Source organism: Fonsecaea multimorphosa (assembly GCF_000836435.1).
Source record: "Fonsecaea multimorphosa CBS 102226 unplaced genomic scaffold supercont1.12, whole genome shotgun sequence".
Lineage (NCBI taxonomy): Eukaryota > Fungi > Ascomycota > Eurotiomycetes > Chaetothyriales > Herpotrichiellaceae > Fonsecaea > Fonsecaea multimorphosa.
The window spans coordinates 869,968-883,480 of NW_015971646.1; the positions used below are offsets into that span (position 1 = coordinate 869,968).

Below are 13,513 nucleotides of genomic sequence, written 5' to 3' on the forward strand. Positions count from 1 at the left end.
ATCTTGTCGCTCCCTCTTGTCTTTGTAGATGTAACTTCCCGGTTGAACAGGTCGCGCGACGAGCCCGCGCATGTCAGATTTATTGTTCAGGACGACAGACACTGAAGGATCAGGGAGCAGGTCTGTACCTTAAGGCTTAGGTTCCTCTTTCTTGAGACCAGTAATTGTTTCCCGGTGTTCTTTTGAGAGCTTCGTCTTCACGACAAAGACGCTTGCAAGAACAGCGAGAGCACCCAGAGCCGTGTACATGATGAACATGTTTCTTATGCTCCAAGCGAAGGCTTCCTTGACTGCAAGTTCTTGGGCGGGCGGAAGGGCTTTTCCCACCATGACGTTGGCGCCTGCGTTTCTGCCCGACAGTTCTTCCACGACGGACGGTGGCAAACCCATTTGTTGCAATGTTGGGCGTCGAAGATCCATACTTTGCTGAAACACAATGCCGCCTATGATGACGCCTAACGAGAGTGCTAGGGCTCTAATGAAGGATTGTGTCGACGTCGCAGTGCCGACGTCGTCCTGGTGAACGCCTTGTTGAATTGCGATAAGAGGAGGCTCAAAAAGCAGTCCTGAACCAATGCCTTCGATGATCTCAAACCCAATAATGGTGCCCGTTGAGGTGTGTGCACCCATTGAGATGAAGAGGCCAGTTCCGAGGGTCATCAGAATAGTTCCAATCCACATGGAGGGCCTGTACTGGCCTGTGCGATGTATAATCAAGCCATTGATGACTCCAGTGCCTGCCGTGGCGACGATAAGTGGCACCAAGAGAACCCCTGATCGGAGAGGTGAAGCTTCCTTGACACTTTGAAAATACAGCGGCAAGTAATATTCAGCAGCAATGAAGACCTGTTTCGGGATGTCAGCAAAGGATTGAGACAAGTATCAGCGTGGAAGACCGACCATTCCATGAAAGAACGTCACCAGCATAGTTGCAGTATTCCTTGTTCCAAAAAGTGACAGCGGAATCACGGGGTACTTCGCCAATCTTTTTTCGCTGTAGATAAAGACAAGCACCATCAGTGCGCCAAACACGATGAGGCAAATGACTTTGGCTGAACCCCATGGGTACACAGATCCACCCAGGTCAAGCCCCAGGAGCAGCATCACCGTTACACCGAGAATTGAGATGCAACCAAACCAGTCGATAGCTTTGACACCATCCAGGACTGGCGTTCGAGGATTGTGAACGTTGAGGAAGGGCGCCAGAAGCGCAAAAGCTGTGCCAGCGATGGGCAAATTGCAGTAGAAGCACCATCGCCAGCTGGCTTTTTGGGCAAAGGCACCACCCAAGAGAGGACCCACAGCGCCGCTGAGAGCCCAGATTCCTTCACATAGACCAAGCCACAGGCTCCTCTCGCGCACACTGAAGAGATCGGAGATACCGACATTGACCATGCAGATAAGACCACCTCCAGCAGCGCCCTGGATGCTGCGGCCAACAATCAGCATCTGCATGTCGACGGCTGCTGCACAAACGACAGAGCTGGCGAAGAACACCACCACAGCAATGAGGAAGATCGGCTTGCGGCCCCAAATATCAGAGAATTTGACCCAGATCGGAGCAGCTGCAGCATTGGCTATGAGATAAGCACCACCTATCCAGATGTACCCGGCTGCTGAGTGAAGTTCAGCGGTGATTTTGGGCACGGCAGTAGCGACAATGGTGGCGTCGAGGGCAGCCACGAACAGCGACAGGTAGAGGGCAATCAGAATCATAGTGAGACGAAATTTGTTGCGAGGCGGTGGCTGCTGATCCTGATCTGGCTCGGCCAACTCAGAGAGAGGTTCAACAGGGACATTATCGGTTGACAGATTTTGCATTCTCTGCGCAGGACCGATGAAATCGACCTCTTGAAACCCCTTTGAGACCATTGGGGATATTTGATCCCAGGCGGGATGGTGTGTTTCCTTGCTTGCCAGAAATATACCAGGACAGGAGAAAAATACAATGTCAGAGTGGGAGGAAGTTGTGAGAGTTATAGCCAGAAGGCGAAAGGTAAGGAAGAGAAAAGTAGGGGGATGTTGCGGGTGCTTCTGGGCTCGAGCATAGAGGGGTTTCGGCTTCTATAAGTACGCTGGCTGCCTGGACAAGCCTCCTAGAGTCGATCCAGTTAAGTCGATCAAAGGGCGGTCGGCGTCCCAGTCCAGGAATTACGGAATATAAGGTCGAGGTCTGGATGGAGCGGATCCTACGAGTTGAGCTGAGTCCGCCGCAATCATTGTACGAGTACGAGTTAACTTCTCGTAATCCGAAAACTCTGGTGGTGCTTGTATGCGCTTGTAGACAAATAACAGTCGATCGACGGGTGTGGAGCCGGAGGGTTGCCGCTGCGCCGCTCATCCTCCAAGATGCGGTAACGAGATCCCATTACGGATGATAGATAGCGATATGTACTGGGTGAAACGAATCGCCATATCCATCTACATCAGGATCAGGCGTCAGAGAGCCCAGCTTCCATCACTCGATCTGGGAGCTCCGTCGTTTGAGAATAGGTAGATTGATCCTACAAATTCTGCGTTGTATGGATAGACATTCTCGAAGGCTCCGGAAAATGAAATACGAACAAAAAAGATTGAACACAGCTTAGGGAACGGGTGGGTGGAAATGGAGACCACTCTCAAAGACTTGAGGTATGAACCTCTCTGTCGAACGTGGCAAGAGTTGTGATTGAGCAGAGCACTCTGGAAAGGCGCCCTCATCGCTTGATTGATGCAGCCTTGAACCTGCTGACTCTCCGCCCGTTCTCGTCTTCCAGAGGGGTTATCTCACCGTCTTCACTGTTGCCCAGAAACCCACCATCTTGGGAGAGTATACGTTTCATCCTGTGTTGTTGATATTCCATCGCGATCTCCCGCCGGTGGTCATCCTCCGAAAAGTCATCCGGATCAGGAGCTTTTGGTGCTTGGGGAGACGGCCGCTCCACCAGTTGCGCAGAAACGATTGTGGACGGAGGCTGAGGGAAAGGCTCTGCGTCCTTGACTTTATCCGTTGGGAATGTCATTGGAGGAGCGAACTTGGGCGTCTGGGGTAGAGATGCGCGCGCGGCTTTGAACCTTGACTGTTTGGCGGCCTTTGGGGCTGGAGCTGTTGGTGCAGGAGGCTCTTGTTCATCTTCGTCAGCCGCTCGCTCGATAACCGAATCTTTAATGGGTCGCAATTTTGGTTTCTGACTATCGTTGAGCAACGGTCTGTCAGGCATGGAACTTGTGCTTGCAGGAGGCTTGTCAGGAGCAATATCCAGGTCTGTGGAAAACGCTACTTTCTTCTTGCTGGGCTTCTCTTTGCCTGATTTGTCGATGTCCTCAGACTTACTCAAAGCAGTCTTCAAACTGCCCTTTTTAGATTTATCGTGTCTGGCGATAGCTGCCTTCCGGGCTGCTTCGGCTGCCGGTGGCCGTTCGGGACGCTTGATGTGCTCGACAGAGGTTTCAATTTCTGATTGAGGTCCAATATTCTTCAACCCCAGCTTCTCCTGTAACTCCTCCATTTTCTTCTGATAACCACGGGGCAAAGACAGGGGATGTTTGCTCTTGCCAGATTCATCTTCCGAATCGTCTTCCTCAAGATCTTCGTCCAGATCCATCTCGGTATCGAAATCCGGGTCATCTTCATCTTCGTCGTAAGAGAGATCAGAAGCGTCTTCTTCCAGCTCAAGCTCAGCCACTATAGCCCCGACTTCATCCAAGCCTCGCGAGTATTCAAGCATTTCTCGGCGTAATTCAGCCTCAGCTTCCGTGTCATTCGGGTTTGTCGGGAAGATGTCTGCTGGAGACGTCGCCCCTTGATCTGTAGCAGTCATTGGTGCCTTGTTGGGATGACTCTTCTCATCAGCCTCATCCTCCTCTGCGCCCAACGCAGGCACCTTCATCTGCTCTGCTGAAGGCTCAGCTTTTGTGATTGTGCCGTTCGTCTCCTCCAGGTCATGCACGCCAGCCTGCTTTAACACGTCTATCAGCTGAGGAGCGCCAGCGCCTGGCGTCTCTACTTTGCTGGATATGACCTGTCCGGATTCATCGAGCTCCTCAGTAATTTCGGCCAGAGGTAAGCCAGCATCATCTCGATGCTCAGGTTCCTCAGCAAGCAGCAGAGCATTTCGTTTCTTTTCTGCGTCGGAGACTTGCTTCCTTATTGTCTCAATATTCCGGATGACATAGTCGACACGCTTCGACAGCAAATCCACAAGCTGACGAGGTTGGCGAGGCTTGGAATTTTTATCCCTCAGCAGATCCTGCAACCCATTTTCGTCGATGGTCTCTGGCTTGAAATCTCTTGCTGCTAGGAGACAGTCATCAGCGGAAGCATCTTCGGGAATGCCCAGAAATTCTTCTTTGAGTCCTTCGTAGTCAATCTCAAGTGTCTGCCAGTGTCGCAGCGATCTGCGGAGTTTCGCAATGTTGTTCTCGAGCTCGACCCGCTGCAATTCCACGCGGGCGACGGCAGAGTCATCCATGGGTTATACAGGCCAACGCACGCTGTGGAGGAATTTTGGGAGGAGCACGTAGGGCCAAAGCGGTGGTGGTGAGTGTTTTGGTGGTGAAAAATGTTTGGCGAGGCGCCTTGCTGCCTGGCACTTTGGAAACGCCACCCAAGGGGATGGATTTGTCATTACAAACTGATGGCCTGTGGCCTTGATCATTTCACTTCCAGGTCCTCCCTCCCACTTCACCTACGGTCCTCAGTCTGCCAAACCCTCCAGAGTCGTTCCTCTCAAGCTTCCAGCTTTCGCCCTTCGAGATGAAGGGAAAGCATCATGGACGACGATGAATTAACCCGTAAGAAACCGCAGCTTGAAAGACAGGACAGATATGCTAAATAAAGCAACCAGCTTCGAACAAGTGCCCAGTCTGTGGCAGCGATCCTCGGACACATCCAGGACTTCGCTTCAAGATCAACACTAAGTGCTATCACCGGATCTGTGAAGGCTGTGTGGATCGAAATTTCTCAAGCGGCAAAGCCGAATGTCCGGTAGGAGGATGCCATGTCAGTCTCTGGAAACGAGAATGGCGGACTCAGACATTTGAAGACCTCAAGATCGAACGCGAGGTGGAGATTCGGAAAAGGGTGACTAGAATGTAGGTTATTCCCTATATCTTCTCACATACTTTGCCCTGACCTTGCCAGCCTTGATCGGCAGGAGGGAGAATTTGAGTCGAAACGATATTATGATGACTTTTTGGAGCTCCGAGAAGAAATGATCATGAATCTGGTCTTTCGCACGGACGTAGCAGCGACGAACCGCAAGCTGAAGGAGTACGCAATCGCAAACGGTCTCAAAGTGGATTCGAACGAAACGACCGAGGCGGGCTCCAAACTCTTGAAGAAGAAGGATGTTGACCCAACAGTTGCAGATCCCAGTGGACTGATCAAGGGTCTGAAGAAGAAGATCATCCCCGTTGCTGTGGCGCCATACGATCCCTTTATGGGAATGCCACGCAACAGAGAATATTACGAAGTCAAAGAGAGCTACATTGCTCGTGCAAGGGGAAAGCCCGCCGAGGCCATGGTTGCTGCAGGTTATGACTTTGGACAATACATGGATGAGTGTCTCCTGCGGGCATTTGCGGGACTGGGGGTTTTCATTCAGGATGAGATGGCGGGGAAGGACAACGCAACTGTTCCTGTGCCGGGCACCGCAGAGGTCAAGGGCGCAGACGACGTGTTTTGAACAATCAGGAACATGAGGGCTAGACAGACACAGCATTTTCAGGGAGACAAGGAGGGATCTCAGGCATCATTGGCAGCATTCTTGGGGGTATTGGACATTTCGCTTGAATGAACATGAACATGACTGTCTCTTCCAATTCTGCTATCCTCTGAGTGATGGTTACTGATGGAGTGGAGAATGAGTCCGTCCCTCGACCTCGCCCTCTGTCTCTACATGTCGAATCTGAATCGCGGCGGCGTCTGGGGGGCTCTGCCAAGACGCTAGTCCCAAAGAATTCATTTCACGAAAAGTGCGGCGGTCAGTGGGAAAGTGGAAAGTGGAAAGTCGCCCTCCACTGCATCTGGCATCGACTGAAATCTTGGCGTTGGCGGATTGTGCAGCAAAAGCCACCATCTGCCACTCAGCAGTCGCAGGATCTGTAGACCTGGTTGACTTGGGACAACCTGTTTCAGCGATCCTAACTTCTTCGCCCGTTCTACTTCTTCCTCACCTTTGCGTTTCCTTCAAACTAGACCCTCCGTCCAACACCGCCACCAATGCCCGCGCCCACAAACACCCTTCTGATCGAAGGGACGTTCAGTGAACTTGCAGAAGAACTCGCTCAGTACATCGATTCTCTCGCCAAATCGGAAGAAGGCGCCGGAGTCCAGGCAGAGATTGAACAGCTGCTCAGCGCTATCAGAGAGTCCGAGCAGTCGCAAGAGCCGGTCGACGAGGCCGCAGTTCAGACCCAGAAAAATGAAGTGTTGAAAAAGATCGTGACCAAAGCCTCAGTCCTCAACAGCGCCCCCGAGAGAGGTATGAAAACCACAGAGAGGGTGTGAATTTTTGGAGGTCAAATAAATGCTGACAACAGTGTTCGCAGAATTCTCAGCAGCGTACAATCTCCTCATCAGCCTCTCCTCTCAATCCTCCATCTCCGACGGACTGTTTTCGAGAATATGCACGTATTTGTCCGAGCAACCCGTTACTTCCTCCCCCACGTACGGCAGCAGCCTCGCCCTGCAAACCCTGACTACGATATTCAACGTCCTGCCACCTACGAGCGAATCCCGCTACCATGTCTTCCTTGCCATCCTCAAAGTCATGCGCCAGATGACGTCCCCGCAGGCCTTTGAAGCCCTCGTCCCTCAACTCGAGACGAACATCCCTAATTGGCTGTCCGCGTGGGAACTCGACGACGACGATGCCCGCAATCTCTACGTCACGATTGCCGACGTGGCTTCCGCGACAGGAAACGAAGACCTCCACTACACATACCTCCTGTCTGCCCTGCAGACCATTCCTCCCGAATCGGCGTCTGAGGCGGAGAGCGCAGAACTCGCACGACGTGCTCTGCGGGTGGCACTGACAAACCCCACCATCACGGACTTTACGCCCTTGACCACGAGCGACGCCGTCGTCGCATTGCGGCGGTCAGATGGCAACCTCTTTGACCTCTTGGAGATCTTCTCCTCGGACGACTACTCGTCCTACGCCGACTTCCTCGAAACGAACAACCTTGCAGACTTGGGTATCCCCGATTCCGCAGCCGAGACCCTGAGCCACAAGATCCGCCTCCTTACACTGGCCACCATCGCTGCATCCTCAACGACCCGCTCCGTCCCTTACAGCACCATCGCATCTGCCCTGCAGATCCCCTCTGAAGACGTCGAGATGTGGGTCATCGACACCATCCGCGCCGGTCTCGTCGAGGGCAAGCTCTCGCAACTGAAGCAAGAGTTCCTGGTCCAGAGAGCCACCTACCGCGTGTTCGGGGAGAAGCAGTGGGCCGAGATCCAAGGGCGGCTGATGGTCTGGCGACGCAGTCTGGAGAGTGTGTTGACCGTCGTCCGGGGCGAGAGAGAGAAGTTCTTGAGAGAAGGCCCCATGACTAATGGAGACAACGCGGGCGGTGTCAATGGTTACGGCGGAGGCGATGGAGAGGGCCGAGAAGGCCAAAGAACTGGAGGAGGGGAACGCCACCAGCAGCAGAGAAGACAGGGTGGCGGCGGTCGGGATGGTGGTGGCCGTGGACCGCGTCGTGAGAGGGGAGATCAGCAGCAGCAACAACAACAACAAGGACCTCGAGAGATTGAAGTGGGCGGCGGAGATTAGGAGTCTTCTTCTCATTACCGCTCAGGGCGCCCGTCCTGGAGAGTCGATACGTTCTTGGACCATCTGTTGCAGCGCCTGCCGCGAGGAGCAGAGAATCATGTGATTGAGTGAGTAAGTGAGGCTCGAGAATGGACTTTCACGGACTATGCACGCACGAAACACTGCCTCCGGGTGGCATTACACATGGGGCGTTTACCCAAGAAACTTCGATGACACTTGATATGCGCAACGCATAAAATAGTTTAGCTTGAACTAGAACATTGCTTGCTCGGACACTGTTTTCGAGCAATTCTTTAAATCTGCTATCATCATTTGCTATTCCCCAGATATCCCCTTTGGTGCGGGCAGGATCAGCGTTGGGTATTCGTTCTCAGGTGTGCGCAATCACCACCTCCAAGACTCTTCAGACCGAACGGACCTTGTCGCAGGGGCGTACCTCCATTTTCCCCAGGCATAATGTATCACATCGTATCAAGCAGAACATAAAGCTGAGCACCATAAACCCTTCCAGGAGTGACACGCGGCTTCTTCGATGATCATCATCCCTGATATTGAGTCCACTACCAAATGTCAAGTTACCAAATAGATAGAAGACGAATCTCTTTATACAAAATGTGCGCGGTGACAGGGAGAGAGCTCCATGTGTTGTTCATGTCTGCATGCTCTGTGGAGCCTGTCGTGGGCTGCTCTGTTGCCCAGGTCCATTGCCATTAACATTGCTCTGGCTGGAGCTCCGCTGGTCCCTCGGGGTGGCGCTGCGACTCATTTGCCCCTGGTTCCCATGTTGGCTCACTGGCCGGGCCATATTCATTACCGGGGAATTTGCCATTCCATTGGGCATGCCGGCCATTTGCTGCATCTGCATCGCTTGCAGGTTTCGAGCGGCGTGTTGCTGAGCTTGTTGCATCCTGATCCGCTGGTTGTATTGTTGCAGTTGCTCATTGGTCATCATGTTTGGATGTCCTAGTTGTGCGGCAGCTGCAGCAGCCGCGGCAGCGGCGGAGGCATTATTCCCAGCATTCACAGCACCAAGCGCTGCATTCAACGCCGCCTGATTGTGAGGCTGGGGGCGTTTGTGATTTTGTCCCGCAGCGGCTGCTGTTGCTTGGTGTTGATATGTTTGGAGCTGTTGCGACGCAAGCCGTTGTACCTCTTCCTCTGACAAGTTGGGATGATGCTCTCGGATCTTGTTAGCGATCTGGGTCAAAACAGGAACGTGCCCACTGGATAAAGCCTGGCCGGAATTAGCGGTATTGGGGCGGGGTGAGCTTCCATTCATATGGCCCGAAGGAGACGCATTGCCGTTCGCGGCAGCAGCAGCCATTGCAGCCCTGTAAGCAGCATTATTCATGCCTTGACCATTTGCGAGGGCGGCGTGAGGGTGGTTCGGAGAAGAATGAGGACCATTTTGGGCCTGAGCTTGTCGCAAAAGCTGTTCTTGCTGCGCTCTGGTCGCTTCCTGGAGCATTCGCATCTGCTGGGGCGAAGTTACTCCACCTCGGGCGGCGAGTTGTGCCTGCATTTGTGCCTGCATCTGTGGCGTTATTTTGGGTGCCATCATACCCGGTGGTAGCTGCATATTCCCTTGCATTGCGGCGGCCATCATAGCCGGATGACGAGGATGACCATTAGGTATCTGGATATTACCATTTGGCAATCCGGGCACGCCGCCTGAGGATGGAGCACGCATTCCGGGTCCAACAGCAGGCATGCCGTTTGGTAGTCCATTGGGTTGACCATTTTGACCACGTTGTTGCTGTGCAGTGGCACGTTGGTGTGCGATAAGTTGCTGCCGATATATCTCTTGACGCTCGGCGAGTTTCTGCTCCCGCTCTTGCTTGAGCTGGGAGAACTCTGCTGGAGTCTTATAAGACGGCTTGGGCACGTTTGCATCATTGACTTTGCGCATGGCGGCGAGATCGGCTTGATGTTGTTGTTTCTGGAGAGCCGTCTCTCGCTTTTTGGCCAGCTTCCGCATAGCATCAAGCATAGCAAGATGTCGTTGGGTCCTCTTTCGTTCGACTCTAACGGGCTGTGTTGTCCTCTTGCGCGTCGAGATCTGGACATTGGCACCGGCTCTTCTTTGAGCCTCTTCAATCTGAGCAGCCACATGTCTTCCGGCTGCCTCAATTCTACCGGAATACGTCTTGAAGTAGGCCGTCTTTGACATATCGGCAGGTAGGCCCTCCAATCCGATCCATCTTTCAAAGCATTCCCACGGTGTCCGTCTGTCGGCACCCGACGTATACAAGCTTGGGGGAGTAAGACAACTGGAAATGAGAGACCAATTGTAGGAATAATCTTTGACAAGCTTCTTCAGTTCATCGTCTTCCGCAGGTGTCCATTGCGACGACGCCCGCGTCTCGAAGAAGGCTTGTGTAGGCATTGGATGCTCTGACGGGGGCCGGAAAGAATGTCCAGGATGGATTCTGTCTCGAATGGCTTTGTTCTCGGGCATGAACAGCGCAACGTTGGTCTCTTCTGGTGGAAGTGGCTCTGATTTCTTCTTTGGCGAAGGGTCAGGCTCGTAGTCGTACCGGCTTCGTTTCATTGGAGGCTTGTATTCCTTGACCAGTAGTTTCTCAGTAGCCCACCTTGAAACAGGCACAATATCTGTCTTCCATTTCGAATCGAGCCGTTCTCCCAAGTTGGATGTGGAACTATCTGCCTCGACAATGGAAGGCTCGTAGAGGGGTAGCTCGTTCAAAAGCTTGTCCAGAGCAGGGGTTTTGTCAACGGCAAAACTGAAGTCAGAGGCCCCCAGCGAGAATATCGCAGCGGGAGCACTGGACATTTGCACCTCTCGAGGGTCTGCGAACTCATCACTTGCGGAATCGTCCTCATTGGAAGGCACCAGATCGGGAGTGGGGTGTGAAGAAAGTGTTGGTCCAGGACCGTCGTCCATAGCCACGTCTTGAGAGTCGGCTGGCTCGGGTAGAAGTCTTGGTGGCCGAACGTGCACCTGTAGACGTTTTCTGTCTTCAGCAGAGCTTGCGACCCACTCCGCACAGCTTTCTGCGAGTCCTCTCGCAGCTGCTAGCTTCCACTTTCGCTCTTCCCTGAAGTCGGTACGCATCCACTTCATATGATCAAGCAAGAAATCCCAATGAGAGGTTGGTCTCGATGCTTCATCAGCACGCTTGTACTGCCTCAGAGACCAGCGTTGCTTCTCCTGCAGTTGGTAGAGTCGTTTCAGTATCCGACACTCCGCCGATAGCTCGTACTCAATGAGGTGATCCGAGGTGGACAGTGTCTTGTGGGCATTTTGAATGAGGTAAGACATCGTGCTTTGCCGTGACATGGAATGTGCCTTGTTCTCAAACAAAGTGTAGAGGTAATCTCTCTCACCAGGCCCTAGTCGCTGGGCTTCACCATCGCCAATACGTGTCAACTCGAGATTCTCCTCGTCAACCGTAGACTTCTGCGGTTTGGCAAACACCACGGTTGACAACCTACTGCGTTCCTTATCGCGGCGGTCACGGTCAGCCGCTCGGCCCTGGGGAGTCGTGCCACCAGAGGCATCGCGGTTGACGGCTGACGATGGCGACTCAGCTGGTGGCGTAGAGGTCTTTGGCGTCTCACCGAGGATTTCCGATACGGATTTCTTCTGCAGCACCCCAGAGGAGATCCTAGTTGCGCGTTTCGCAGGCTCCTGAGATGATGGCGTTGTGGGCACATTCTTCTTCGGAGTCGTACCCGTTATCGGCGCGGGACTTTCGACAAATCCTCCTCCAGGTCGTGCTTTGAAATATGAGTCTGTCTCTGCCTCTGTGTCTATCCGCATCGTGGGTCGCTGCATTTGTGATACATTCAATGGCTCTGCAGCGAGCTTGTTATGACCGTCAGAAGTCGAAGCCGTGGATCCCACGTTGAGCATTCCGGACATCTCAACATCATCGGAGGGAGCATGATCTCTACTCGCGCTGCGCTGGTTCGTCGCTGTTGGTGAGAGCGGTGACTGCTCCAAAGCAGCATGGCCAGGATCTGGAGGTTTTCCCTCCGGGGCGATATCGGATGTAATGAGCGGTACATCAACACCGGGGCTCGTTCCTGGCGACCCAGCAGTTGGCGCAGGGGTGTTGGCCGAGTCTGGTCCATTCGTGGAGGCTGGTGAGGACTGTGGTTCGGCAGCTGCTGGAACTGGAACGAGAAGAGGGGGAGTTGGGCTTGGTTGACGACCGACGGTGACGGAGGGACGTGACTCATCTTCTGCCAGAACAGGAACGACTTTCAACGGGCCAGGAGGCTCGGACTCGGCACCAGTTGTTTGTCCAAGAGATGGTCCATCAGCAGGCTGAGATATTGGAGACCTCAATTCATCGTCTGGTTTGGAAAGACTTGGGAGCGTGCTGGCCTCGTCGTTGTGCGCGTCAACCGCTGGTGTAGTTGTCCTCTGGCGGTCCTCCTCGCTTCTCTTGTCGATGACGACTGCAATCCCTTCATTACCCTTGTTTTCGTCAAGAGATTTCTGCGCAGGCGCGATCTGTCCTGGAGGTATCGGTTTTGGCGCGGGTCTGAATCCTGGCGATGACGGCAAAGAGACATCTGGTACGTCTAGCGCTTGCTGCACCGCGACAGGGGGGGACAGGGGTACCGTACGAGGTTGAGGGTGTTCATGTTTTCGAGGTGGAAGAGTTATGTGGACTCTGGGTGGGAGTGTGGTTTCGTCGAAGCGACGCCCTCTGCGGAAGAATGAGCACAACTAAACCAAACAAGCCTCATAATTCATGAAATTTGCAACGGTGGTAGATAGAAGGCAGCGACAGGAGATCCGTACTTTTCTAGGTCATTCGCATCATGAAAGGCCTGGAGTTTCTGCTTATAGGTTGGGTCTTCGACCGAGACAACGATAGAGAAGAGTTCGCTTAATTTGCGCTTTCTTGACAGCACCAGGCTCCTATAATTCGTGATATTTGGTCAGTATGTTGCGGGAGGGATTATAAGAGTCGTTGAGGGTTGCAAAGAATAATACTCACTGTGCTTGAGACTTCTTCGAGCGCAAGTGCTCGACGGGCATCTCATCGGCATCGGCGTGGTCGACGAGAAGGACGACAAACCATCCGAATCAATTGCTGAAAATTCGACAGAAGGCAAAACCAGATGTGTAGAGATGACCAAAGAGCCCAGAACGAATTGTTTGGGCGCGTTGTGATGATTTGAGCCTCTCGAAGTTGGTCGACTGGTAGAGGATGTGGCCTCTGGATCTTGGTGTTCGGTGCAGAGTTGGAGGCACAGGGCGTAGCAGATACAGAATGCACGGCAATTTGTTAGGTAGGGTGGTAGGCTTGCTCAGGCGGGGGGCGTGCACGGAGGGAGGGAAAGCAGCCTATTCCACCTCCTGGCACCCACTGGGATTCTTTTTCAGGCAGGGGGGGTCACCGAGAGGGGGAGACCACCACGACCACCGGTCTAGCACCCAACGCCATCACTATTACCCTTTTCCACCACCACCAATTTTCTCAAGAGATTTTTGGGGGCGCAGCGGTTTGCTAACACCACGCTAGTAAAATTTCCCCTTCACCTTTCACTTTGTCGGTCTTTATTCCACAGCAGATTCGGACTCAAACAGGTCCAATACTATATTGGAGTCTAAATCGTATCATCTTCCCGTGGATATCTTTTTGTCATTCCCAGTCCTAAGATACCAAGACTAGTATTGCGTTCTCCTGCAGTGTTGCTCAAGCCACTGCCGTCTTCTACAGCCTCAACTTCTCCAAATTTACAAAATTGCGCATCATTTCACACCAAGT

The 13,513-nt window shown here is 53.1% G+C and overlaps 5 protein-coding genes across 5 annotated transcripts; 2 read left to right on the forward strand and 3 right to left on the reverse strand.

The window, feature by feature from the left end:
- Positions 1–129: 129 nt before the first annotated feature.
- Z520_06680 (uncharacterized protein) lies at positions 130–1,872 on the reverse strand (the record flags this gene model as incomplete). Its single annotated transcript, XM_016777180.1, has 2 exons — positions 130–846; positions 901–1,872. 2 exons carry the CDS (start codon positions 1,870–1,872, stop codon positions 130–132), a joined length of 1,689 nt encoding a protein of 562 aa, XP_016632025.1.
- An 824-nt stretch (positions 1,873–2,696) lies between these two features.
- Positions 2,697–4,451, reverse strand: Z520_06681 (uncharacterized protein; the record flags this gene model as incomplete). Its single annotated transcript, XM_016777181.1, has 1 exon — positions 2,697–4,451. One exon carries the CDS (start codon positions 4,449–4,451, stop codon positions 2,697–2,699), a length of 1,755 nt encoding a protein of 584 aa, XP_016632026.1.
- A 300-nt stretch (positions 4,452–4,751) lies between these two features.
- On the forward strand, positions 4,752–5,666 carry Z520_06682 (uncharacterized protein; the record flags this gene model as incomplete). The annotated part of the gene is made up of 3 exons (XM_016777182.1): positions 4,752–4,773; positions 4,827–5,073; positions 5,123–5,666. 3 exons carry the CDS (start codon positions 4,752–4,754, stop codon positions 5,664–5,666), a joined length of 813 nt encoding a protein of 270 aa, XP_016632027.1.
- Positions 5,667–6,202: 536 nt separating this feature from the next.
- Positions 6,203–7,763, forward strand: Z520_06683 (uncharacterized protein; the record flags this gene model as incomplete). The annotated part of the gene is made up of 2 exons (XM_016777183.1): positions 6,203–6,464; positions 6,532–7,763. 2 exons carry the CDS (start codon positions 6,203–6,205, stop codon positions 7,761–7,763), a joined length of 1,494 nt encoding a protein of 497 aa, XP_016632028.1.
- A 649-nt stretch (positions 7,764–8,412) lies between these two features.
- Z520_06684 (uncharacterized protein) lies at positions 8,413–12,380 on the reverse strand (the record flags this gene model as incomplete). Its single annotated transcript, XM_016777184.1, has 2 exons — positions 8,413–12,327; positions 12,363–12,380. 2 exons carry the CDS (start codon positions 12,378–12,380, stop codon positions 8,413–8,415), a joined length of 3,933 nt encoding a protein of 1,310 aa, XP_016632029.1.
- Positions 12,381–13,513: the final 1,133 nt, after the last annotated feature.